The 26,737-nt window shown below is 41.3% G+C and overlaps 1 protein-coding gene across 1 annotated transcript; it reads right to left on the bottom strand.

Annotated features, from left to right (window-relative positions):
* Positions 1–21,775, bottom strand: castor2 (cytosolic arginine sensor for mTORC1 subunit 2). Its single transcript, XM_023967928.2, has 9 exons — positions 21,368–21,775; positions 12,073–12,143; positions 10,688–10,881; positions 7,413–7,545; positions 5,675–5,798; positions 5,233–5,343; positions 4,250–4,332; positions 3,887–3,981; positions 1–3,756 (listed from the first exon to the last, which is right to left on the bottom strand). Exons 1-9 carry the CDS (start codon positions 21,481–21,483, stop codon positions 3,691–3,693), a joined length of 993 nt encoding a protein of 330 aa, XP_023823696.1. The 5' UTR covers positions 21,484–21,775; the 3' UTR covers positions 1–3,690.
* Between the last annotated feature and the right edge of the window lie 4,962 nt (positions 21,776–26,737).

Raw genomic sequence — 26,737 nt, 5'->3', positions numbered from 1 at the left:
TACATATAAACACATCAGCAGATTTTAATTTAAGAATAGAAAATGTATGTTTATGCAACAAATGGTATTGCATCCTATTGTACTCATTCTCTAATCAAACCGAATTGCACTAAATCGTTTCAAACTAAAACATATCAGAGCCCATGTATCTACACGTGTATCAAATCGTCTTGAAAGGGAAAGAGACAAACTACTCAATTTCTGGTTACTCAAACCGCCACTGTTTGCGAAGACAGAACCTTGGGTCACCATTATCATCTGCCACCTTCCAGGTCCTTTTCCGCATGATTGCCTGTTCCATCAATGGCTGCACTACTTGCCTGACCTCTACGGCGAATAGAAAAGGTCAAAAAGCACGCAAAATAGGATGCTGCTGCTGAACGCGCCCTCTAACAATAACACCTCCTCCACCTATGTGTTTAAGCAGTAAAAAGGTAATGGCGTTGTATAGTTGGCCTGCCACTGCAAGTCAGAAGGACCTGTGTGTTCTCTAGTTTGTTTGCACAGGTTAAATAATACAGAGACCACTCTTCTGTGACTTTTCTTTAGAATGTATTCTCAGCTGTTCCTATTTGCAGCAATGGTGAGGACAGCGATCAATCTAGAGGTGTCAATACTTGGATTAAGTGACTTGGAGCTAGATTCAATCCGTACCGCAGATGTTGAACTTTAAAAAGGTAATTTCTGAATTAGCCAACATTTACCTTGAAAGCAGGAACATTGCCTTTAAATTTCAAATCGCGCTATTATGCGGATTTTACGCAATATGGATTAAATTGAGACCTTGGTCAAACAAGTTATTGCAGACACCTGGGTTAAAACGACCAACAATAGAAGGTGTGACTGTGATATGGATGTTTCGTTGCACTTCTCAAGTATAGAATACAAGCTTGATTTGTAATACCAATGTCAGACCACAATGTTATTGCACTGCAAGACGCCTTCAACAAAGAGGTAAAATGTAAGTGTTTGGCCAGGATTCAAACAAACCGCAACGTGCAGTGGTCGCACTGCATTTGATTTAAGGGAAATTGTCTTTAAAAGACAAGTGTAGTGAGGGGTGCGGTTGATCATGACTACCGAATATTTTCTCCCACCTTATGATTAACGAGAACATTTTAAAATGGCAGACAAATCTTAGAAGCTAAAGCTAACAAATGCGTCAGCATGGAGGGGATAGATAAAGCCGTCGCCGATTTCAAGTGCAGTGCGATGTCGGCGCATTGTGGTTTGTTTGAATCCCGTCTTGTCTGTTTATAGGGCGACAAAGTAAAAATCCACTGTTGCATTTGTCTCCATCACATAGTGTTCTTTTAAGACTCACATCTGCCTTGGCTGATTTCATTCTTAAAAATGATTGATTCTTGAAAAGCAAGGTACATTGTAAGTAATAGGAATGATTTTGTCCCACAGTTTGACCACTTCAATCTATCACTTTTGATTCTTTATAAACTGGGTGCATTGAAGTGGGAAACCTATCCCTGCCAAGGAATAAAAAAAAATGCTGGACTAAAAAGCCAATAATTGAGAGTAGTACAGCATCTAGCAATACAAGTGCTCCAACAGCAGTCCCCCAAGACCACATGCATAGGAGTTTACATTCCAGCCCATCACATACTGAAACAATGTAAATCAACCAATGGTTTGAATATAAAAATCACATTATTGGTGAACGCTGCAAGTTCCTTTCAGAATCCATTATATTAAGTCTAAATTAGGATAATGGTGAGATGATGAAATTTGAATATGCAATGGGTCTGGTGGACCAATGTTGGAAATGCAGACAAAAAAAAAAAAAAAAACTGTACAGATGAAAGGCCTTGAGAAACCAAACACACTAGAACATGAAAACAAAAGCAATTATTATATATTTTTTTATATCACCCTTTTATGTTTTTAACACTGATTAATAGCTACATGGTTTCTGCTAATCAAAGCTAACTGATGAAGCAAGCTTTTTCTTGGTGCGGACAAAAAAAAAACACCAATGCATTAAGACCAATATAGTCTCACCTTCTCAAGAGAATCCTTCAAGGGTAAAATAGTCTTCCCTGTTTTCACATCAGTACAGCAGGATGGACCTGTATTAAAGTGCAGACTGGGGTGAGGGGGGGCAGGGGGCGAGGTAGGAGGGAGGGGAGCTGAAGGCCTAAACTAACCAGGGTTGCAGGGCTGGTTCAATGATCCACAACCCAACCAACATTCCCCCACCACTTATCCTTATTCTACTAGTTTGTGGTAAAGGGCTGGTTTAGTGGCAGGCATGGTGTGGCACTTGATGCAAAACGATAACCTACTTCTCCCAAAACGACCGATACTACATGAAAACTGGCTTATATATAGCCCACTAGAATGTTGTTTATATGATATGTTCTACATATGGCTCTGTGAATTGTCAGTAAAATGTAATTTTATGCTCAACACCAGAATCTTTAATTTTCCCATCTGACAAATCTGATCTGCTTTCCAGGTCACCAGAGTTTAGGACCCTTGACATACATCTTGCCTCAGTCCCTGCAATCTATTCACTAGCCTTCAGCTAAATGGCATTTCAATGAGAACTCTAGCCCCGAAATGGATTACTTTAAGAAGAGTTTCCATAATGAGAATTTCATCAGGACTTGACATTAAAAGCTTATTCAATAACTTGTAAAAACAAAACCACACTATGTCGTGTCACTACCAACGACAACTCAGAAATGTCACCTTCAAGTGCAAACACACTGAGCGTTAGACAAGGCATTGGTCTTTAAAACGACTTGGCACTGAGAAAAATAAATAATAAGAATAATGGAAATCTTGATAATTGTTTGTAGAGAACATTCTCTTTCCATAAGGGAAGAACTGGTAACTAATACAGTATGGTTGTTATGGGGAGGACTGGTAACTAATACAGTATGGTTGTTATGGGGAGGACTGGTAACTAATACAGTATGGTNAACTAATACAGTATGGTTGTTATGGGGAGGACTGGTAACTAATACAGTATGGTTGTTATGGGGAGGACTGGTAACTAATACAGTATGGTTGTTATTGGGAGGACTGGTAACTAATACAGTATGGTTGTTATGGGAAGAGCAGCTTGCGAGAAACAATGCAAAGTTAGGAAGGAAAGTGTGGTATACTAAAGCACCAGTATAGGCTGTCATGGGCCACGTGGGTGCCAAAGTAAAAGGAGGTGACGGCCGGGTCGCAGCATTCCGGGCTGGTGTCGAAGAGATAGGCCCAAACTTAGTAGGCCGCGTTGCCATGGTGAAATGGTGTGAGGGGAAGGGAGAGGAGAAAGTAAAAGGAGAGCGAGAGGGGAAAACCCCCCCACTGCAGTCACTCTAGCTTTGGGTCCCCAAAGAAGTGGATGTTGTTTGGGGTAAGAGTGGATGGTCAAGGGTGTGAGGTGGTGGGTAGGGTTGCGTAGTTGGCAACGTCTCAGAATAGGACGGGCAAGTTGCTGATCGCTGAACAAAAGCATCCCTACACACACACACACACACACACACACATACCGTCCCTCTCCTGTACCCCATCTACACCACCCAAGCTTTACATTACCCTGTTCCCAGAACCATCCCCCACAGCAGTCCACTGATACGCTCTTGGCACTTAAAAAAAAATGACTTTGACATGATAAATCAACGTGTGGGTGTGAGGGCACAGGGCTCGCTAGTTCCACGGTCTCTTCCCACCTCCCATTCACTGTCCTGCGCTCTCATTGGTCCTCAAAGCTCCAATCACACTCTGGATGTTTTCTTCTGGGACCTATGAGAGATAGGAGGGCGGTCGTTAAGTCTTTATTCCAAAAGCTCCAGTTTAAACTGACCCCTACAATTTACCATACAAACAGAGAGAGCGATACAGAGAGGGTGTAGAGTTGTAAACCATCACTCACCAGGGCATGGTCGAACTTGAAGGTACTGATGTAATAAGCTGGAATGTCAGCAGTCGCCAGGGGTTCCGATATTTGAGCCACAATACCACACTCGTCTGACACAAGGCAATGAGAATAAAGCACAGATATCCATGAATATCAGAATTATTCTAGACACAGGACGTATCTGGGCGTTTAATGTATTCACATTGCCAAGTAACAAGTAATATTTGTATTGGCATCACAGTTTGTTTTTACTAATCTTAGCCAAATTACACTCGCATCAAACAGTGTCTCTTGGTGATGTGCACTCTGCAAAGATCTGACTAACACGTGGGAGACCTGTGGAAACCAAACCGAGAGAACCACAACTGTCTTACTTACCAAATCCTAAAGGCTGTCCTCCAATGCGAACCATTTTCCAAAGCTCCCCTGAAGCACTAGTGAAGAGGACATTGTTTGGAAACCTGGTTTGAATAAATTAGAAAATTAATGCACACACTCATTCAATCTATAGCAAGTAACATTTAAAGATATTATTTAATGTACCTCTCACATCAGATATATTCAAAGATTTCAGAAAACAGTAAATACATCTTTTTGTCTTTTGTGTTAAATTCAGAGATTTGGTCAAATTCAGATTGTAGGCTAGTGGTTGCCATACATCAGGGTTCCCCAGCTGGTGGATGGAATTTTTGTTAGACATAAAATACTAAAAACACCAGGAAATCAGCTACAAGTGTTATTAATTTAGGAAAAATCTGTTGAAGTATTCCCACGCATAATTGAGAGATGGATGAGATCGTAGATAAATGTAAGCAAGGTTTGAAATGATGTTTTATTCAAATATTATATCTGTTTGGGCTTCTTGCGGTCAATTTGGAGTCTACAAATTATTTATCTAGTTGATCATCCCTGTCCTACATGCTATGGTGAAAAATACATTACTTCGGAAGTACTAAAATCTTGGTTCACATATTGTCCCCCTTCTTAGATTGGAGACAAAACTGACCCATATAAGGGATACCTCGCCAATGTAGGACAAGCCCATGATAAAATAGCTACTAATGTAGTGGTACTGTAATCCTTTAGTTCCATCCACGTGATTAGTAATGCAGCTGTTCAGGTTACCACACAAGTGACACCTGTAACGGCTGTCAACTCTACATGAACTTCTTTACAAATAAACTTTCTATGATCTTCTATGTTTGTTTCCTAACAACCCAGCAGCAAACCCAGCAAATAAATTATCCACAAATGACTCGAAACAGCAAATTGACATAGCAGTTGTGCCTTTCTGATGGTGATAAGACACCATAACCATGTGTTTTTTTCCCTAAATGGCGGGACCACAGGAGAGCACCCACCGTGATGTGGTCTGCTCGTCCATGACCAGAGAGATGTAGCCCTCAATCAGAGAGAAGGAGAAGAAACGGATGTGTCCAGAGTCCTCGCTAGACGCCCCGGGCTCCTTCATGCTGGAATAGAAAGTACTGAGATTCAAGTATGTCCAATCTTTCAACTACATTTGGTCCTGTCCATTCCAACCTGGTCACCGAGTGGTCTGTAGTCAAACCTTTCTACACATTTAAAGTCTAATCATAACAGCAGCATAACAATCCTATGACAGCCCTTGCTTAAGTCTAACCCTCTTCCAGGTTCTAGACTTCCTAAAGCAAATGGTCTGAACTGAACAGCTAAGTGTTCCTGTGGCAGTGTGTGTGTATGATAGTTTCTTAAAAAGAGACAGCAGATGGCCTCTGGTGACAGCCTTATGTAAAACAGGAGTGCTGAGGAGTGGGTTCTTACCCGCCTGAGTAGAACATGACGTCCATGAGCAGGGTGGCCACTGAGGGCAGTGTGTCTGGGTCCAGGCTGGTCACACAGAACATGTTACTGGGGCTGGACAGAGGGTGGATGATGGGACGGGGCACTGAGATAGAGAGCGAAAACATGTGTTTTTATTAATATGATGCTGGCAGTTGTGAACATATATGCTAATAAAACAAAATGTTGATTCATACTACCCATCAAATATGTCACCTAAAGAGATTTACAAATCCCGACAACAAAATGTGGTCCCGTGTGGCTCAGTTGGTAGAGCATGGCGCTTGCAAAGCCAGGGTCGTGAGATTCCCATGGGGGACCAGAACAAAAATGTACGCACTGACTACTGTAAGTCGCTCTGGATAAGAGTGTCTGCTAAATGACAAATGTAAAATGAGCCCATGGGCTTAGTGACCGAGGGCCCTAAGCCAACGCTTATGTCGCTTATGCCTGGGGCTGGCCCTTGCTGTTCTGCCTGCCTTATCAGACTGTGTTCTCAGGTTCTGTTCTGGGGAAGAACCTTGACAGCGCGTGCTGGATTGACATACTCTTACCAAAGATGGATTGTTCAATTCAAGGTTTGACAGGCTGCAACAAAACAGCCAATTCATATCAGGGAGTCTCTGCAATATTCTCATTAATATCAGGGAGTCTCTGCAATATTCTCATTCATATCAGGGAGTCTCTGCAATATTCTCATTCATATCAGGGAGTCTCTGCATTATTCTCATTCATATCAGGGGAGTCTCTGCAAATTTCTCATTCATATCAGGGAGTCTCTGCAATATTCTCATTCATATCAGGGAGTCTCTGCAAATATTCTCATTCATATCAGGGAGTCTCTGCAATATTCTCATTCATCTTAGGGAGTCTCTGCAATATTCTCATTCATATCAGGGAGTCTCTGCAATATTCTCATTCATATCAGGAGTCTCTGCATTATTCTCATTCATATCAGGGAGTCTCTGCAATATTCTCATTCATATCAGGGAGTCTCTGCAATATTCTCATTCATATCAGGGAGTCTCTGCAATATTCTCATTCATCTTAGGGAGTCTCTGCAATATTCTCTTCATATCAGGGAGTCTCTGCATTATTCTCATTCATATCAGGGAGTCCTGCAATATTCTCATTCATATCAGGGAGTCTCTGCAATATTCTCATTTCATATTAAGGGAGTCTCTGCAATTATTCTCAGTCATATCAGGGAGTCTCTGCAATATTCTCATTCATATCAGGGAGTCTCTGCAATATTCCCTTTCAGGGGATGAAATATATTTCCATTTGTATCACATAAACCCCAATGCATAACCTGAAACTGAGAGTGTGCGTTACTGTATCTAAATCCAATAGCCTTTTCAGACTACTGAGTCGAGATGTGCTGGCCTGGTTACACATGTCCCATAGGGGCTCGAACTGTACAGGAAAGGAAAATGTCAAAAGTAAATAACCGAGCCAGCACAGTAAAGTTTGTGTCCACATGATAGTGTGAAAAGGGAAATAAAAGTATTGTGTGCCTACCACAAGTGTCAAACTCATTCCACGTAGGGCCGAGTGTCTACGAGTTTTCGCTCCTCCCTTGTATTTGATTGATGAATTAAGGTCACTGATTAGTAAGGAACTCCCCTCACCTGGTTGTCTAGGGCTTGATTGAATGGAAAAAACAGAAACCTGCAGACACTAGGTCCTCCATGGAATGAGTTTGACACTCCTGGCCTACCGAGTTTAGGCTTGACAAAGCCGTTGGTGACTCCCAGGCTGTTGGCGGCCACGGTCTCTCCATTGATCACCCTCAGCAGGGTGAACTCAGAAGACAGGGTGTGCATGACCATGGGCAGGTCCCGCTCTCGAACCTGATGAACACAACACAACCACTACGCCATCAGCAACTCAGCCTCAACTAAAGCACAACTAGAGGTCGACCGATTAATCGGAATGGCCGATTAATCGGGGCTGATTTCAAGTTTTCATAACAATCGGAAATCGGTATTTTTGGGCGCCGATTTGCCCCCCCAATTTTTTTTACTACACCTTTATTTAATCTTTATTTAACTAGGCAAGTCAGTTAAGAACACATTCTTATTTTCAATGATGGCCTAGGAACGTTCTGCCTCGTCAAGTTTTTGTTTTCAACATTCATCACAGGTAACTTAAACTCTATTTTTATTCAAACAGTTGAGAGTATTTGTCTCCTAAGCAGACTCTTCAGTATCATTGTCACTTCAGAGCTGTGTGCGTGTGTGTATTTATGTATTATATTAAGTTAAAATAAAAGTGTTCATTGTTCATTCAGTATTGTTGCAATTGTCATTATTACAAATGAGGCCTGCTGGAGGTCATTTTGCAGGGCTCTGGCAGTGCTCCTCCTTGCACAAAGGCGGAGGTAGCGGTCCTGCTGCTGGGTTGTTGCCCTCCTACGGCCTCCTCCACGTCTCCTGATGTACTGGCCTGTCTCCTGGTAGCGCCTCCATGCTCTGGACACTACGTTGACAGACACAGCAAACCTTCTTGCCACAGCTCGCATTGATGTGCCATCCTGGATGAGCTGCACTACCTGAGCCACTTGTGTGGGTTGTAGACTCCGTCTCATGCTACCACTAGAGTGAAAGCACCGCCAGCATTCAAAAGTGACCAAAACATCAGCCAGGAAGCGTAGGAACTGAGAAGTGGTCTGTGGTCACCACCTGCAGAACCACTCCTTTATTGGGGGTGTCTTGCTAATTGCCTATAATTTCCACCTTTTGTCTATTCCATTTGCACAACAGCATGTGAAATTTATTGTCAATCAGTGTTGCTTCCTAAGTGGACAGTTTGATGTCACAGAAGTGTGATTGACTTGGAGTTACATTGTGTTGTTTAAGTGTTCCCTTTATTTTTTTGAGCAGTGTATATATATATATTTTTTTTAATTGTTTTTTTTTAAATAAATCGGCATCGGCTTTTTTTGTCCTCCAATAAATCGGTATCGGTATTGAAAAATCATAATCGGTCGACCTCTAAGCACAACACAAACTTGTTACAACAGGGAAAACCCAAAAAGTTTCATAGAAACGTGAAATAGCATTTGAACAGCAGGTGAGGACAGTCTTTCCAACTGGCTGATTCAATTACGTCAGAAAGTAACTCATATTTGCACTTCAAACACAATTTGAAACTGCACTTATCAGGGGAAATAAACTATGGAGTCCCAATAGAAAACTATTCAGTGAAATTTCAAAAGAACTCAGAGCTTCTCCATTTTGCTTATCGGAACACTTCAAGGGTAACTAAAGAGAGGGGCCTGTGGCTACAGCAAATGTTAATCAAGCATTCCAAGCAGGTATATCTGACTAGCAAAAGGCTTGGGAAATCAACCTCCCAAAGGAATGAAATGCTAAAAAGCTGGAGACGGTCGTCTGCTTTAAAATACAATTTCAACGTGAAATGAAATGCCCCAAAGAGGTCTCCATTATATGGGCCTAATGCAAAGCTACTGTGTGTCCATTTCCCCAAAAATTGTGCTCTCCCCGACTGAAGTCTTTGCCTCCTTCCCTGAAGAACTGTACATTTGGACATGACGGACTGATTCCATCCCCACGGGGGCTGTTCTGCCGGATCCTGACAGAAACTCATCCATCTCCTCCTGACTAAACCCTTATTTGAGTTGCATTGAGGATGTAAACAAAATGCGAAGCCTCCTGTGAGAAGCTGGCCTCTAACTCCTCTAGGCTGGTTGAGTCAGACAAAGTCAGGTTACTTAAGGCTCCCTCCCTCTAAATGACTGCTTTCTTCATTTGGGTCGGGTCCCACCGTTTATGTAACGCAAATAATCATAATACAACACCAGAATTGTTTTAATTTTTAAAAGAGGCCTTCAGCCTGGCTCAGACCCTCAAATATAATCAGACACAGTGGGAGGGAACGTTAGCATGCAGGATAGAAACGGAGAGAAAGAGTGAGTGAGACAAGACAAACAGACAGAGAGATTGAGGCAAAGCGAGAGAGGGACATGATTGAGACAGACAAATGGACAGACATTAGGCAGAGAAAGAGAGAGACAGATGAGAGAGACGCAAGTTGTTTCCTCCATTTCTTTACAGACAGTGATTAGGCCGTGGTTGGGAGCAGCTGGCGTGGAGGGAAAACAGTGGCCATGACTGTTACCGGGAATTCCAGCAAGAGACTGAGCTGAGGCTGATCCTCTTTACATAACTATTGCCAGATTATCAACATCTCCATTTTTGTTAACAATTATTTCCATACACAGGCACCGGTTATTCAGCAGACCTTGTGTGTGTGTCCCCCCCACCCCCACTCCCTTTTAGGTGCAGGGTAATACAAATACTCCCTATAGCCAAAAAGGCCTGGCATGAGGAAGGACTGGTGTGATTAAGCAACTTCGACAAAATGAAAAGATTCTTCTCAAAGCAAAAGTGCCGCCCAGGGCGGTACTGTAGATCCACTGCTGTTGTCTTTTCATGTTGAGCAAAATGGAAAAACACTCACAGGCAACAAAGTACAAGTGAGAGCATACTTGATTAAAATTGCCTGTTCCGTAAGCTATTTTCGATTATCTACCGGTATATTTAAGAATAGGTTACCTTCATACCACTGGTAACATAACAGGTAAGGCAAATGACCATGTTCAATAATACTTACAGGAATAAGCAGCTAAGCTGACAAATAGGTCCTCAAACTAAATGTGAGTATCAATAACACGTGAAGGGAGAAGGGCGCCGCTACAAGGTGCTCATAACAATGGCCAATTGGCTGGCTGATATCTTGCATGTGTTCCTTGGGAAGACAACAACACTTCTAAAACCTCATTTATACAGTATGTACGCAATGCAAGAACGCAAACGGCAATCCTGGGTACTTGCGTCAAGATTGTAATTGAGGGGCTGCCCACATCTACAATAGATCACCATTTTGACCAGATATTAGTAGTTCTTGAGTTGCGTACTAGATAGGTTATAAATTACGCTTAAGAGAAGTCTGTAGTGGAACAGCACTCACCAAGATAAAGTCAGTCTGATAGGTAGACAGCATAAACACAGAAATGTTGTGGTCTGCCAGGGGGGCAATGACAGACTTGGCTATTTTGGTGACTCCGATTGGTTGAGAGTTGGTGGCGCTCCCGCCCCCCGACACCACGTTGAGAGCCAACCACGTGGCCTCGGCGACACTAAGGTGCTCCGACTCGGGCAGTTCTGAAAGGGAACAAGAAAATGACGCATTAGTGTGGCCCCAGATGGATGTGTCTGTCTGTCAGCGGTCCCCTTAGCGATAAATGAGACGCTAACGGCATCGCCGGACTCTCAATGTCTCTTATTTTACGGATGATTGTTTGACATTCTCCTCCGCTGATGAGCTGGATGAGGCATTGTCTCATTAATGGCATTGGGTGCCATTAATATGAAAGGGGTCTGACTTGGAAAAAGGTCTGACCACTGCTGAGAACAATGAAATATCACTAGACTGACCATGCTTATTTCATCATAAAAAATTATAATAACTTAGTTAAACAAGTCACCTTCAAGAGGGTCTTCATTGTGGTTAGTAAATTAGCTTATAAATCACTCAGGGTAAAACATTTACCACTGAGCATAGATTAATAGCGAAAGCTATGCCAACAATCTCAGACTTGTTTTAACAGTCTCAATATAGAGCTAAATGTGTGTGCGGCCATTTTCATGCACTGGCACGAAAACAAAACAAGTACTTGAAGCCTCAACGCAGCAAAGGAAAGTACATGATTACAACAGATGAGCACAATATAAACTTCCAGACAATCTACCTACAGTAGAATACCTGCACCTGTTTCACAACACAGAGCTTCTAGTATCCATAGTGACCAACGAGGGTCACTCTGGAAACCAGTCTATAATGACATGGATTCATCACTCAACCACAAAACCAAGCCAGTGACAGCTTGGCCTCTGTTAACTGGGGCGGCAGGTAGCCTAGTGGTTAGAGCGTTGGGCCAGTAACCGAAAGAATGCTAGATCAAATCCCCGAGCTGAGAAGGTAAAAATCTGTCGTTCTGCCCTTGAACACTGTTCCCAGGCCGTCATTGTATATAAGAATCTATTCTTAACTGACTTGCCAAGTTAAATAAAGGTTCAATTAAGAATTTTAAAACCCATAATGGAACAGCGAGCAGAACTGATGTAGCAATATGTAGTCAAACATTGGCATCGAGTCAAGATATGAGGAATTAAAGAAAGCATAGGTCCTTACTGTCTGGGATCCCTGGGATGTTAAAATGTACAATGGGTAACGGTTAGGGTAGGGATGTCCCAAGGATTCTGGATAGCACTGCCCGAAAATCATAGGGCTACACATGTTTTCCTGATTTACCATCCTGGTAAAGATCCAGAGGTAGCGACCACAAAACCCACCTTTGAAGCCTTCCTCATCGACGATAATGGTATAATCCTCCGGAGTTTCCGTCAAACTGAAAAACTTGCATCTGGAAATGATAAAGGAGGTTTCACATTGAATAACATGGTTCATTATGCTACTTGTAAATAACCAGTTAGTTTCAACAGAAAATATTAATTCTCTCAGTTCAGTTATTTAAATGGAAAGGAGTTATTGAAAGCTGCTTGCAGGCAATAAGCAAAAAGGGGTCCCCTAAATACCCAGAAAGTACCTCATTGGACAATGCAAATGAGCAAAAGGATATCGTTAGCCTTAAGTATTGTGTGGTTTCATGAGTAACTTGTTTTATGTTACATAATATGCCTATGTGTATATGAACCATTCAGTCACAACTGAAAAAAAGGGAGGTTAACAATTAGAAACTAAACTTCAGGAAAGCCTCAGTCATCAGCATCCAAAAATCTGTTTGACCCCACATGGCCCATGAAGTTCCTTTCGTGGAAAGCAAGCAACACATCCATACACTCATCGAGACAACATAGAAATACACCAGGTTTTGCTCAGATCGAAGTAAGCCCAGCTATCTCTTTCATTTCATCCATCAGTAATGGGTGATAGGAGCTCCATACAGTTGTGCAAACCTCGTTGCCACAGGAATTGCAAAACCAGAGATGTTTTTGAATATTTTCGCTCCATGCATCCATCTAGCGGCAATTCCACGGTAACACAATTACGGTTCGACTCAGTTTGTTCTCTTTAAATGTATGCCAAACAAAAACCATTGATTTCAAAGTTGATCAACTCTATGCACAAGGACTATTTTTAACAGATTTCCACTGAAAAACACAAAAACTAATTTAGTTGAATAACTGTGCAGATGCAAACTTTGGTAATGGAATTATGGTAAAATCTCCCTCAGGTTTTTATGCGACCACATTTTCCCAAAACGTTTAAATATCTGCTCTGAATTAAGATTCAGTGATGTCTGCAGAAAGAATGGGGTGTCAGCTATGACATCACACCTTGAGTTTGAAAAAACATCTATTTTGGTTGTTAAACTACAGTAAGTGGTGGATTTACACCCGGTAACAGAATTTTATGCGCTATGCATTTTGCATCACACTGAAGTGTAAGGGGCTTTCAGTTTTTTGTGCTTATGGTTTCTTTGATATAAATTCCCCTATGCAAACATGCCCAAATAAAATACATGGATCTTGAGTTGAGACTGCCAGCACCTGCTGCAGACTATTATGCCGATCATAAAACCTGAACCAGCTCACGATTCTGGGAGAGAAGAGCAATGTTTGTCCGATCCACCCAAACCTCTCTTTCAATCAAGGGGTACCATGATACTTGTTGATTGTGGAAAGCAGCGAGTCTGATGCCATGAGTCATTTATTTGACGATGATGGCGTGCGTCATCTCCTAAATACTCGACTGGCCTACTTGTCCCACTCCCAAACCTCTCCTGTTGTTGTGTCATATCATCTCGAGTGTCCTTGGGTTGGCATGGTGGAGAGCATTACTAATACATATGCATTGAGAAAGGGTGCCTCACTGCCATTAAAGGAGACTTCAGATTAGATTCACCTTCAGTATTGACTTGGCGCTTTACCACTATGGGATTTGTGTTTTCAATTGAAGGTTTTGAGATGATGAAAGGATGCTGAGCTAACGGTAGACTTTAGAGAGTACCCGTTTTGAAGTTTGTCTACCTCATTGCTCTTGGTGCATGTACCTGGAAACTGCCATCAGAACAAACATTTGTAACTTGATCTCTGCTTTTGACTTGAAACGTTAGATGACTCCGAGGGATAATTCAACATGGCCGTGTCCTCTTGAAAATATTTTTGTACTTCGAGTTTCACGCATTGCTCATGAAGAATTGGTTAGATAGGGGTAACACACCACCAGCTGATTTCATGTTCAAATATGAATAGCAAAAAGGATGTTTCCATTCAAATGTCTTTCTTTACCTAGATTTGTTTTCCAAGCAAATGCTCTCACAGTGCAAGCTTCCTCAGAAACAACCTACCTTAATTAAGGAAATTCCACGATAATGGACTTGCACTGAGACTCAGATTTTCCACTTAAAAATGTGTGCCTAACAAAAACCATTGATTTAAAAGTTTAACCTTTCTAGGACACACGTTCCGCTAGCGGAACCCCCCCCAACAATCCGCTGAAAAGGCAGCGCGGGAAATTCAAAAATATTTTTTTGAAATATTTTACTTTCACACATTAACAAGTCCAATACAGCAAATGAAAGATAAACATCTTGTTAATCTACCCATCGTGTCCGATTTTTTTAATGTTTTACAGCGAAAATACAACATATATTTGTTAGATCACTACCAAATCCAAAAAACACACAGCCATTTTCCCCAGCCAAAGATAGTCACAAAAGCAGAAAGAGATAAAATGAATCCCTAACCTTTGATAATCTTCATCAGATGACACTCATATTTATATCCACAAATCTCGGTTTACATTGGCGCCATGTTCAGAAATGCCTCCAAAATATCCGGAGTAATTACAGAGAGCCACGTCAAATAACAGAAATACTCATCATAAACTTTGATTAAAGATACACTTGTTCTTAATGCAACCGCTGTGTCAGATTTTTTAAAAACTTTACGGAAAAAGCATACCATGCAATAATCTGAGACGGCGCTCAGAAATACACAACATTTCTCCGCCATGTTGGAGTCAACAGAAATACGAAATTACATAATAAATATTCCCTTACCTTTGATGATCTTTCATCAAAATGCAGTGCCAGGAATCCTAGTTCCACAATAAATCGTTGTTTTGTTCGATAATGTCCATTACTAGTGTCCAATTAGCTACTTTTGCTAGCACGTTTAGTTAACATGTCCAAACGCTGGCGCCGGTCCAGGCGAATTTGAACGAAAACTTCAAAAAGTTATATTCCAGGTCGAATAAACTGGTCAAATTAAGTAGAGAATCAATCTTCAGGATGTTGTTATCATATATATCCAATAACATTCCAACCGGAGCATACGTTTTTGTCTACAGAGTAATGGAACGCATGGCGATATCATGAGTAATGCGCGTAACCAGGAACTAGCATTCTGCCAGACCACTGACTCAAATAGCTGCCATCCGGCCCCACATCACACTAGAGGCTTCATTCCACGTTCTACTGACTTTTGACATCTAGTGGAAGGCGTAGGAAGTGCGAACAGATCCATATTTTACTGGGATGTGAATAGACGATGAGTTTAGCATCAACCAGCTCTAGAATTTCCACTTCCTGTTTGGAAGTTTGCCTGCCATATGAGTTCTGTTATACTCACAGACATAATTCAAACAGTTTTAGAAACTTCAGAGTGTTTTCTATCCAATAGTAATAATAATATGCATATATTAGTATCTGGGACAGAGTAGGAGGCAGTTCACTATGGGCACCAATTCATCCAAAAGTGAAAATGCTGCCCCCTATCCCTAAAAAGTTAACGAGTCATACATCTCTATGCACAAGGAATAATTTTAACAATTTATACTGAACATTTTACCAAAACACATTTACTGGAAGAACTGTGCAGATACAAAGCTCGGTAACAAAATAAAACTGAGGGAGATTTTTTACTGCAATTCTGTTACCAAACTTTGGCATCTGCACAGTTTATCCAGTAAATGTTCGTTTAATTTTTAATTTTTTTACTGTAAATTGTTCAATGTATTCATTATGCATAGAGTTGTTGGTTTATTAAACTTTGAAATCAATGGTTTTTGTTTAGCATATTTTAAAAAGTGAAAAATCGAAGTCAGTGCAATTCCGTAATTTCCCCAAGGCTTCCTGCTGGAATGAATAAGTACTACAAACTTTACCATTTCTCTTTTAGAGACATCAGGATATGTTTTGCCATAGACCAACAACATACCTTCTGAGATTCAGTTACTGGATTTTCATATCAAATTATTTTTGCTAAATATCATCTAATCTCTTTTGTACAGTGTGGTGAAAAAGTATTTGCCTCCGTTCTGATTCTCTATTTTTGCATATTTTTGTATACTGAATGTTTTTCAGATCTTCAACCAAAAACTAAAAAGTATACATATTTTATTTATTTAATTAACAAAGTTATGCAACATCCAATTCCCCTGTGTGAAAAAGTAATTGCCCCCTTACATGCTGACCACATCGCTTGCGTTGTGTATGCGAGCGTTGCAAAATAAATGTACACATACATGTTATCCAATCATTTAATCTAAACTGCTCACAGGTCTGCGTAGCCAGGCGCTAAAATAGAACTTGGTTCTATTTTTGATGCGTGATGCACTGCAAGTCCCGCCTCTCCCATCTCCTCATTGGTTTTTAGGAGCATATACCCGCTTGGGTGATTGAAAAATGAACTGATGTCCAGACTCCAGTCAGTGGTGGTAATGCACCTTAAAGTTGGTTGCCAACTGACATATAAAGTCCACTACTACTGAAGCAGGAGAGATTACTAGAAACAATTAGTTTCCCCTTGTTGGAGTAGAGAACACACGATTGTGTGTGACTCAAAATGGGTCAAAATTCTACAAAGATCCAGAAAAAAAGGATCTTGTGCATTTCAGGTAAAATAACAACCCAATGTTTATATCCCTGGGCAAATCAGCTAGCAACAGCAAGCTAGCTAGCTAAATGTTAATGAATGTTTCATGTGCTTTGACCTGTCCCCAAATGAACATAGTTGGTTCAGAGTTCGTTTTGATATTTCAACCTGCGTATCTGGATTGCATCTGGTGTGGATGTACAAAATCAACATATGCGCGATGGCGCACGAGCATGCCCGGTCTCGACAGCATGATACACACAATAACTGGTTGTGCCACCTTTAGCTGCAATGACTGCTACAAAATGCTTCCTGTAGTTGTTGATCAGTCTCTCACATCACTGTGGAGGAATTTTGTCACACTCTTGCATGCCGAACTGCTTTAACTCAGCAAGATTTGTGAGTTTTAAAGCATGAACTGCTTGTTTCAAGTCCTGCCACAACATCTCAATTGGGATTAGGTCTGGACCATTCCAAAAGTAAAAATGTGTGGCTTTTTAGACATTTTCATGTTGACTCGATTGTGTGTTTTGGATCATTGTCTTGAGGCATAACCCAGCTGTGCTTCAGCTTCAGCTCACAGACGGATGGCCTGACATTCTCCTGTAGAATTGTCTGATGCAGAGTAGCATTCATGGTTCCTTCTATTAAGGCAAGTCATCCAGGTCCTGAGGCTGTAAAGCATCCCCAAACCATCACACTACCACCACGCTTGACCGTTGGTATGAGGTTTCACTGTGAAGTGCAGTGTTTGGTTTTTGCCAGGCATAACGGGACCCATGTCGTCCAAAACGTTGACTCAAGTTTGCCAAACAGCACCTGAATGATCATCAAAACTCTTGGATGAATGTTCTATGGACAGAGGAGTCAAAAGTATCAACTTTTTGGATGACATGGGTTCCATTATGCCTGGCAGTTCTGCATGGAAGAGTGGGCCAAAATTACTCCACAGCGATGTGAGAGACTGATCAACAACTACAACAAGTGTTTGGTTGGAGTCATTGCAGCTAAAGGTGGCACAACCAGTTATTGAGTGTAAGGGAGCAATTACTTTTTCACACAGGAGCACTGGGTGTTGCAACTTTGTTTATTAAACAAATGAAATAAGTATGTCATTTTGTGTTATTTGTTTAATCAGGTCCCCTTTATATAATATTAGGTTTTGGTTGAAGATCTGATAACATTCAGTATCAAAAACATGCAAAAGTAGAGAAAATTAAATACTTTTTCATGGCACTGTATATATAAGGCAGGATTGTCAACAGTGAGACAGCACATTTAGGGAGAAGGTCATCAACAACATTCTAGGTGGCAAGCAGCTTCCAAGCCAGAGCCTTGTGTTTGTTTGGCTCCACATTTAGTCAGCACGACTTACATTCTACATGAATGTAAGGCACTTCACAGGGAGCTTCTAAATGAGTTTGATTCAGGCTGTTAGAAAACCCATGAGCAATTAACAACCTTCCATTACTTAACTCGAAATTGGACACAATCAGTACTGTATGTGACGGGAGGGACAGCAAATATAAAATCTCAATAGGCAAATATATGAGTGACTCCCAAATGATAGAAGTGCTATGAAATGACAGCTGCAACAAGGCCCAAATCTCAGATGAAGCCGATCAAAGTTTTCCTCATCCCGCTTGAGGCCAAACAATGTTCTGAAAACAGACCAACTTGGTGCATCCAGCTCTGTCTGCCAACAATGGAAGCAATGAAACACTTCCAAGATATGAGGGGAAACCACAGGCTGTTTAATGACAGATGCATCTATTTTAATTCAGTTCTGTCTGTGCATCAGGAAATAAGTTATTTTAAAAGTTTGTCTGTCCTTTAGTTTCTATACTATAACTGCTGTTTTACTTAGTGGAGAGAGTATGGGTTATCAGTATATTTATCTGCATTTTTAAACACTGCCTTAAGGGTCATTACACTTTCAAATCATAGTTTGTCAGACGTTATAATACCTCTAAAGTAGTCAAGTTGAAACCACGTCCCACGACATCGATTGTGTACATCCAGCTATATGCCTCCACACCAAATGAATGGAAAAGATAAGCACTGACTAAAACCAGGAAATTACACGGTACTCATATTTTCTATTCATTTGAGATTGAGACACAGCTGTATCTACACAACAAAGGTTGTGGGACATGGTTTCTATATAAATTTACGTACGACCATACCACTGCAAAATGTGAACCTAAATGCATGTTTTACTGTGCGATGCAACATTTGTACTGCATTCTGTGGACCTCTGCCTCCTTTTCAAGTATTTTTCAGGGGTCACCACAGCACATGTAAAAAGGTCACTGAAAGGTGGAGGAGAATTTGCCTTAAGGAGAGCTTGGTAAACATGGGGTTGAAAAGGCCATTCGCTAACCTATGTGTCATTAATGTGTCACTAAAATATAAATGCCTTCAACTTTTGTCCTGGTACAGTTGTTAAAAGCAAGGATCCCAAGATCTTTGTTGGAATGTAAAACGGTTATATTATTGGCCTGTAGGCCCATTTCTCACAGATGCAGCCAAAATTGCAGTGATAAGAATAGGTCTTGAGGAAATAATCACTTGAGGAAAATAGCACTAACGAAGTTTAGGTTAGAGTAGCCTATTGATTACAGTGGCATTCCATCATGTAAGTATAACTTTTGCAATAGGTTTACAGAAGATAATCTACAGATAACCTGCCCTATCCTCATCATGCCAGGTGAAATTAATAGGAGGAAAAAATGTACAGCGTTATTGTTGTCTCCTAATTTATAACCTATTCAATTGATTTAAAACCGAGAAAGGCTGCAGTCAGAAACACAACCACCGGGCCAGCGTTCACATCTCCAGGAACAGATAGAATGGCTAGCTAACCAAATCATGATTGCAACATTGCAAATTATATATTCGGCATCATCGCGAATAACATAAATGTCTCACGCCGCCGGTTCAAGTTTGATTTAAAGCAACCACCTCACCCCATTTAATTTTACACCTACACACAACGAAAAAACAACACCGCAGAGCTGCAATGCCGCGTTCACGTTATGTGGGAAACTCGGGACCTCCGTGAAAAAATGAAAATAAGTTATTTGCGTAGAGCTTTATTGGTCGATTTTTCTTCCCAAGTGGGAAACTCCGGTATCAGGGAGGAATGCCGCGTTCAAGTGCTTGTCGGAACTAGAAAATGTACGACTTGTTAACTGGTTGAACGCAGCAGTATAACTACAACCAGAAATTTGAGTTTATTCGTTTTGACTAGCTCATGAACAAGGCAGAAGAGGTGAAGCAGGAGGGTTAACTCCGCCCCCATAATCTGTACACATTAAGCAGATCATTAATTATTAAGCAACTGAGTTTTTGTATGGGGTGGAGAAAGTGTTGAATTTAGTCACGATTAAAATGAATTGCCATTTTGATACGTGAGGCTTATTTGATCTAATAGAAATGTTGTAATTTTATTTTTTTATACCGTTATTTTACCAGGTAAGTTGACTGAGAACACGTTCTTATTTGCAGCAACGACCTGGGGAATAGTTACAGGGGAGAGGAGGGGGATGAATGAGCCAATTGGGGATTATTAGGTGACCGTGATGGTTGAGGGCCAGATTGGGAATTTAGCCAGGACACCGGGGTTAACACCCCTACTCTTACGATAAGTGCCATGGGATCTTTAATGACCTCAGAGAGTCAGGACACCCGTTTAACGTCCCATCCGAAAGACGGCACCCTACACAGAGCAGTGTCCCCAATCACTGCCCTGGGGCATTGGGATCTTTGTTTAGACCAGAGGAAAGAGTGCCTCCTACTGGCCCTCCAACACCACTTCCAGCAGCACCTGGTCTCCCATCCAGGGACTGACCAGGACCAACCCTGCTTAGCTTCAGAAGCAAGCCAGCAGTGGTATGCAGGGTGGTATGCTGCTGGCGTAATGCCTAGGTTGTTACGAGTGTACTGCTTCCAATAGGCTCATTCATCCCCCTGTAACTATTCCCCAGGTCGTTGCTGTAAATGAGAATGTGTTCTCAGTCAATTTACCTGGTAAAATAAGGGTTAAATAAAATAAGTGAGATGCACTTGACAACTGAGAAAAAACTATATTGGAGTAGTCCTTGTTGAAATTCGAGATGGTCTATGCATATTCATGAGGCTAGCATAGCTTCTCACTCTCCATTGAATACAGGCGGTTGATGTCAACACCCCTCTTCAATTATATATTTTTTTATTAAAATAAGATGTATCCACCAAACCAAAGAAAGGAATAGGCGGGAGCTTGACAGGTCGAAGTTCCGGTCTGTGGAAAACGAATCCCATTGTTAGGGTGGAGTCACAAGCCTCATTATATCCAGTATCTCTGGTATCATCTTTCTACAAGTAAGCAAGTAGATTTCCGAGTTTCCGACAGGACGTAAACGCAGCATAAGCACGTAGCCTACACACCCCTTCACGTCGACCGGACTACAAAAGCACAAAAGCTGAAAAAAATGACAATGCAAAACAACATACTGAATTTAAAGAATACTGTCAGCACTCATTGACTCATGCAAAAACAGAGCATGCATTTTCATTGAAAGCTAAAACATAACTGCTGAAGACAATTACAATTGGACAGTTTTGCCACAACGATCGGCAACATTGTATCTAGTCGCGCAATTAGTTTGCAATAACGTTACTGCCCAATAAGATATTTAGAATGATTAATTTTCCTTTATTGTATCGGATATAACATTTTTTAAATATATATAAAGCTACTTACCTTGTTTTAGAGGGCAAGAAGGCGAGTTTGATTAATCCGTGAGTGCAAATCTGAATGCCCTCTTTTGCTATACTCGCTACTTTCAAGCTGTGTTCTAAAATATGCAACTCCATCATTTGCGTCTTCTCATTTGAGGAACATCTAAGATATAAATGTATATCGTTTCTAATAAAAAACAAATAAATACACCTATATAGCTTATAAAAACCGTGAAACGTAGCAGAAAGCAAGGGAGTGAGAAGGACAAGTTATCCACTTAGGAAAAGAGTGAAAGAGAGGTAAAATAGAAGCAGGGTGTAATAAAAGAAACACAATGAGGTAAACGGGGAGGAAGAGAAGGACTGTCGGTCCCCGTGTATTCTCTCCGACAGGGATTGGAATAGTCCAGCAGCTGGTAACAGTGAAACAAACAACTTGCCACTCAAAAGAAGGGGAGGACCTGCTTTGCCACACGGGCATGTTGGGACATGTAGTTTCACATTTCCTATGGCGTAATGGCAGGGCCATCATGAAGCAAATACAGGGACAATGCAAAATATGACAAATTAAGTATTTTGATTCACTGTTTCGTATATGCATGATTTGTAATGCATTAAATTGTCTGAGGACAAACCCCAGACATCTTACAAAGCAACCTTGCAAGATAGGCCTACTACATCTGTGCCCGTAATGTCCAAAAACTGTCATCGCTAGGACATTAATGGCCTGTCCACTGTCTATACATGTCTTATATACTTACCTATCTCCATCTGAAATTCATGAACTGTTTGCTTTCAGTTACTCACACAGGTTTTGGTCCTATAGGCGGCCTACTTATAAGGTAAACATTTTGTAGGGGTTTGCATTGAAAGAAGGAAGACAAATTTCCCTCCTCATAAATACAATTTACAATTAAAGTAGGCTTATTACAGTAATCAGAGTTGCAGGGTAGCCTGATTGATAGCCGAAACTGGGGGGACAGCACACGTGATGTCTGACAGCCTCTGACACATTATACATTTGCAATTTTAACAATGGGACCCTGTTAACTCAATCACCATACTCACTTTCTTTTGATGTAAAGTTCATCAGCTCCCCAAAGCAGATAGCAGCATGATACGAGTTTAATGTTGAACACAAAGAAACAAGTAACCTGATTTATGGGATTCCACTCAGAGCATCACTCAATGGAGGTTTTGAATTCATGGCCTGGTCAGTCAATGCATTGGTAAATGACAATGGTGATGATGCCATTAGGTAAACAAGATCTTGAAAGAGTATTTGAACTCTGACCTTACTACCTACCAGACTGTGATTTTGAAGGGTCTGTGCTATCCAGGATCCTTGGAACTTCCCTACCCGATTGAAGTTGAAATGTTACATGTTTAGGATTTAGGGTAGGTACGTCCCAATGATCCCTGATAGCACTGACCGATTTTGAAGGTGGTGGAATTGTGCACACAAATGAGCTTTTCTATGATTTCATTTTGACAGAAATCCAAAGACTGAGGCAACAGAACATACAAATGAGTTATTCATGGTATTCTGTGTGCAAAGAAACAAACTAAATCATAATCACCATTGATGTCAGGAATCCCCCTGGACAGTGGTTCCATTGTGCTTGGTAGAGCACAACATTCAGACAGCTTTGTAGAGTATCTCTACAAAGGCAAATACAGGTACACTTAACATTTTTTTATTTAACCTTTATTTAACTAGGCAAGTCAGTTAAGAACAAATTCTTATTTACAATGACTGCCTACACCGGACAAACCCAGACAACGCTGGTCCAATTGTGCTTCACCCTATGGGACTCCCAATCACGTCCGGTTGTGATACAGCCTGGAATCTAACCAGGTTGTCTATAGTGAAGCTTCTAGCACTGAGAAGCAGTGCCTTAGACCGTTGCGCCACTCAGGAGCTTTAACTATGACGTTTTCTCAGGTCACATTCTTTGAACCTGCAGGTGGGAGGACAGACTTGTATAGATGGTGATGTCATTTCATGCAGTATAAGTTCCATCTCAATCACCATCAACTTACTGCTATTTCGTAGATAGTGGGTAGGAAAGCACATACTCTCAATAGCTCCATCACCCCTCCTACACTCGCGGACCAGACTAGGCCTTGCTTCGGTATAAAAACTAGACGGCAGTTTAATTATTCACAGGCTATGACTGGTGGTAACTAAGGCCCTAGCTGACTGGAGCCATAAAATAACAAGCTTTTTTTGTCTGTGGCAGTGATAAGATCCTACAGCCACTCTGATCTCGCAAAGCTAGGGCCCAGTTGAGGGTGTGGAAAATATGGCATTGTTCAGTTCAAAGGACATTTCCCTTCAGTTGTTTTTTTATATTCTTGAGGTTTCTCTAGTGCCATTTCCACCACCTCCCCTTTCTTTGGATTGACATGGACTGGTGAAAGTAGATTTATATGGGTCTGAAGGAGTTGCTGAGATGGCAACTTTAGGTTGTTAGAACAATTTCTAGGGGGGAGTCTGATGCATAACATTTACCACAAATACTGTACAGATTAAAACATGTGATGCTATAGAAATTTTAACTTTTGTGAAACTGCAAGAGCATGCATTTCCATATTTAAAAAATATCTAGGCCTACTCCTCCCTGAGATCAGATAACACAATTGAGCGTCTTGAAAATAAACATTCAGTTCAAAAGCTATGCCCCTCCCCACGATATACAGTTCAAAACAATACTGTACGTATACTATACCGGAGCGCCAAGTCTGGGACCAAAAGGTACTGAACAGCTTCTACCCCCAAGCTATAAGACTGCTGAACAGTTAATTGCTGATTTTTGTACTTTTTAAATCTGCATTGTTGGGAAAGGGCATTGTTGGGAAAGTAAGCATTTCACAGTAAAGTCTACACCTGTTTTGTTCGGCGCATGTGAGGCATTTCATGGTAAAGTCTACACCTGTAGTATTTGGCACCTGACAGTTACAGTGCATTTGGAAAGTATTCAGGCGCCTATACTTTTTCCACATTTTGTTACGTTACAAAAATTGATTAAATTGTCATTTCCCCTCATCAATCTACATGCAATACCCCATAATGACAAAGCAAAAACAGTGGCAAAGCAGTTATTTTTGCAAATGTACAAAATCTCCACCAGGACATATTACATTTACATAAATATTCAGACGCTTTACTCAGTACTTTGTTGAAGCACCTTTGGCAGTGACTACAGCCTCGAGTCTTCTTGGGTATGACGATACAAACGTGGCACACCTGTATTCGGGGAATTTCTCTCATTATTCTCTGCAGATCCTCTCAAGCTCTGTCAGGTTGGATGGGGAGCGTTGCTGTACAGCTATTTTCAGGTCTCTTCAGAGATGTTTTGATCCGGTTCAAGTCTGGGCTCTGGCTGGGCCACTCAGGCACATTCAGAGACTTTTCCAAAGCCACTCCTGCATTCTCTTGGCTGTGTGCTTAGGGTCACTGTCCTGTTGAAGGTGAACCTCACCCAACTCCGCAGTATTGAGTGCTCTGGAGCAGGTTTTTATCAAGGATATCTCTGTACTTTGCTCAGTTCATCTGTCCCTCAATTCTGATTAGTCTCCCAGTCCCTGCTGCTGATAAACATCCCCACAAGCATGATGCTTCCACTACCGTGCTTCACCGTAGGGATGATGCCAGTTTTCCTCCAGACGTGACACTTAACATTCAGGCCAAAGAATTATGTCTTGGTTTATCAGACTACATAATCTTGTTTCCCGTGGTCTGCGAGAGTACTTTAGGTGACTTTTGGCAAACTCCAAGTGGGCTGTTATGTGCCTTTTACTGAGTGGTTTCCGTCTGGCCACTTTACCATAAAGGCCTTATTGGTGGTGCTGCAGAGATGGTTGTCTTTGTGGAAGCTTCTCCCATTTCCACAGAGGAGCTCTGCAGCTCTGTCAGTGACCATTGGGTTCTTGGTCACCTCCCTAACCGAGGCCCTTAACCCCTGCCTGCTCAGTTTGGCCGGGCAGCCAGCTCTAGGAATAGTCTTGGTGGTTTCAAACTTCTTCCATTTAAGAATGATGGAGGCCACTGTGTTCTTGGGTACCTTTAATTATGACATTTTGTGGTACCCTTCCCCAGATCTTTGCCTCGACACAATCCTGTCTCTGCGCTCTACGGACAATTCCTTTGACCTCATGGCTTGGTTTTTGTTCTGACATGCACTGTCAACCTATAGACAGGTGTGTGCCTTTCCAAATCATGTCCAATCAAGTTGTAGAAACATCTCAAGGATGATCAATGGAAAAAGGATACACCGGAGCTCAATTCCAACTCCCATAGCAAAGGGTCTGAATACCTATGTAAATAAGGAATGTTTTTATAGATGTATAAAATTGTCACCTTTCACTTTGTCATTATGGGGTATTGTTTGAGCATTTTTTATTTAAACAATTTTAGAATGAGGCTGTAACCTAACAAAATGTGGAAAAATGTAAGGGGGCTGAATACTTCCCGAATGCACTCTAAATTTAGATTTGATATTCTCCACTGATGCTAGGGGAAATAGGCTAATTGAGCACTGAAAATCTAAATTCAAATGGATTTCCTTCTACATTGATAGAGGACAGTATGGACACGACCAGGAAATTAGAGGGCTGAAGGAGTGGACGGCAGTTCACAGCAGGATTTGTACAGACTGTTCTTGGCACAGAAACAGAGCCCCATACTGTTTGATCCTCGATTTAATGAGAGCATAAACCCTCAATGAGATTACTCTCATCGGTTGGTACATTTCCTGAGATCATACTTCAGCAAGCCTTGAAGGAATATAATAAGGCACAAGACATAAAAAAACTCAAGTCCCATCACTACAGATTAGACAAATTATGAACCAGAGAGCCGAGACACAAATTGGGAAGAGCCCAAGCAGAATTTTTGTACAGCTGTTAATGCGAGGGAGGGATTATGTAGTGAAACATCAGGGAAAACACATTTGATAAATCAGTTACTAGATTTATGCCCGTGTCCAAACTTTTTGGTTTATTCTAACGAGCAACATGTACACATGCATCGAAGCCCAGCCTAGAGGTCAGTGTGAGACGGTGTCCATGAAGTAGTTATAGGAATATAGGAACCTTGTCTTACAGCAGCACACATTTATGCATTGAGTAATGTAGCAGGTCTCTAATTGGCAGACTAGCACCACCCACCTTAACCTTCAAGCCAAGGCCTATGCATCGGGTGCACATTCACAACTTTGAAAACCACCCATTATAGAGGATGCATGTGCCCAGTGAAATCTAACCACGAACAGCAGTGAAAACAAAATACATGGAAACAGACGAAGGGAAGGGCTCACTGAAGGGAATCCTTTAATCTCGTGACCCACATGACATCCTGAAACCCACCCGTTTTTGAGCACCATCAGCA

Source organism: Salvelinus sp. IW2-2015, linkage group LG23, assembly GCF_002910315.2.
Source record: "Salvelinus sp. IW2-2015 linkage group LG23, ASM291031v2, whole genome shotgun sequence".
Taxonomy (NCBI): domain Eukaryota; kingdom Metazoa; phylum Chordata; class Actinopteri; order Salmoniformes; family Salmonidae; genus Salvelinus; species Salvelinus sp. IW2-2015.
This window is presented reverse-complemented; position numbering and strand designations above follow the sequence as displayed.

Bases quoted from the DNA above. Each gene is read 5' to 3' on its own strand.
- castor2 (XM_023967928.2), bottom strand. From the start codon at position 21,483: ATGATGGAGTTGCATATTTTAGAACACAGCTTGAAAGTAGCGAGTATA. The intron at 7,546-10,687 runs GTGAGTGCTGTT...TGTGTTCATCAG, and splicing joins ATCAGACTGACTTTATCTTG to GTTCGAGAGCGGGACCTGCC. The intron at 4,333-5,232 runs GTGGGTGCTCTC...TATTCAAACCAG, and splicing joins GACGAGCAGACCACATCACG to GTTTCCAAACAATGTCCTCT.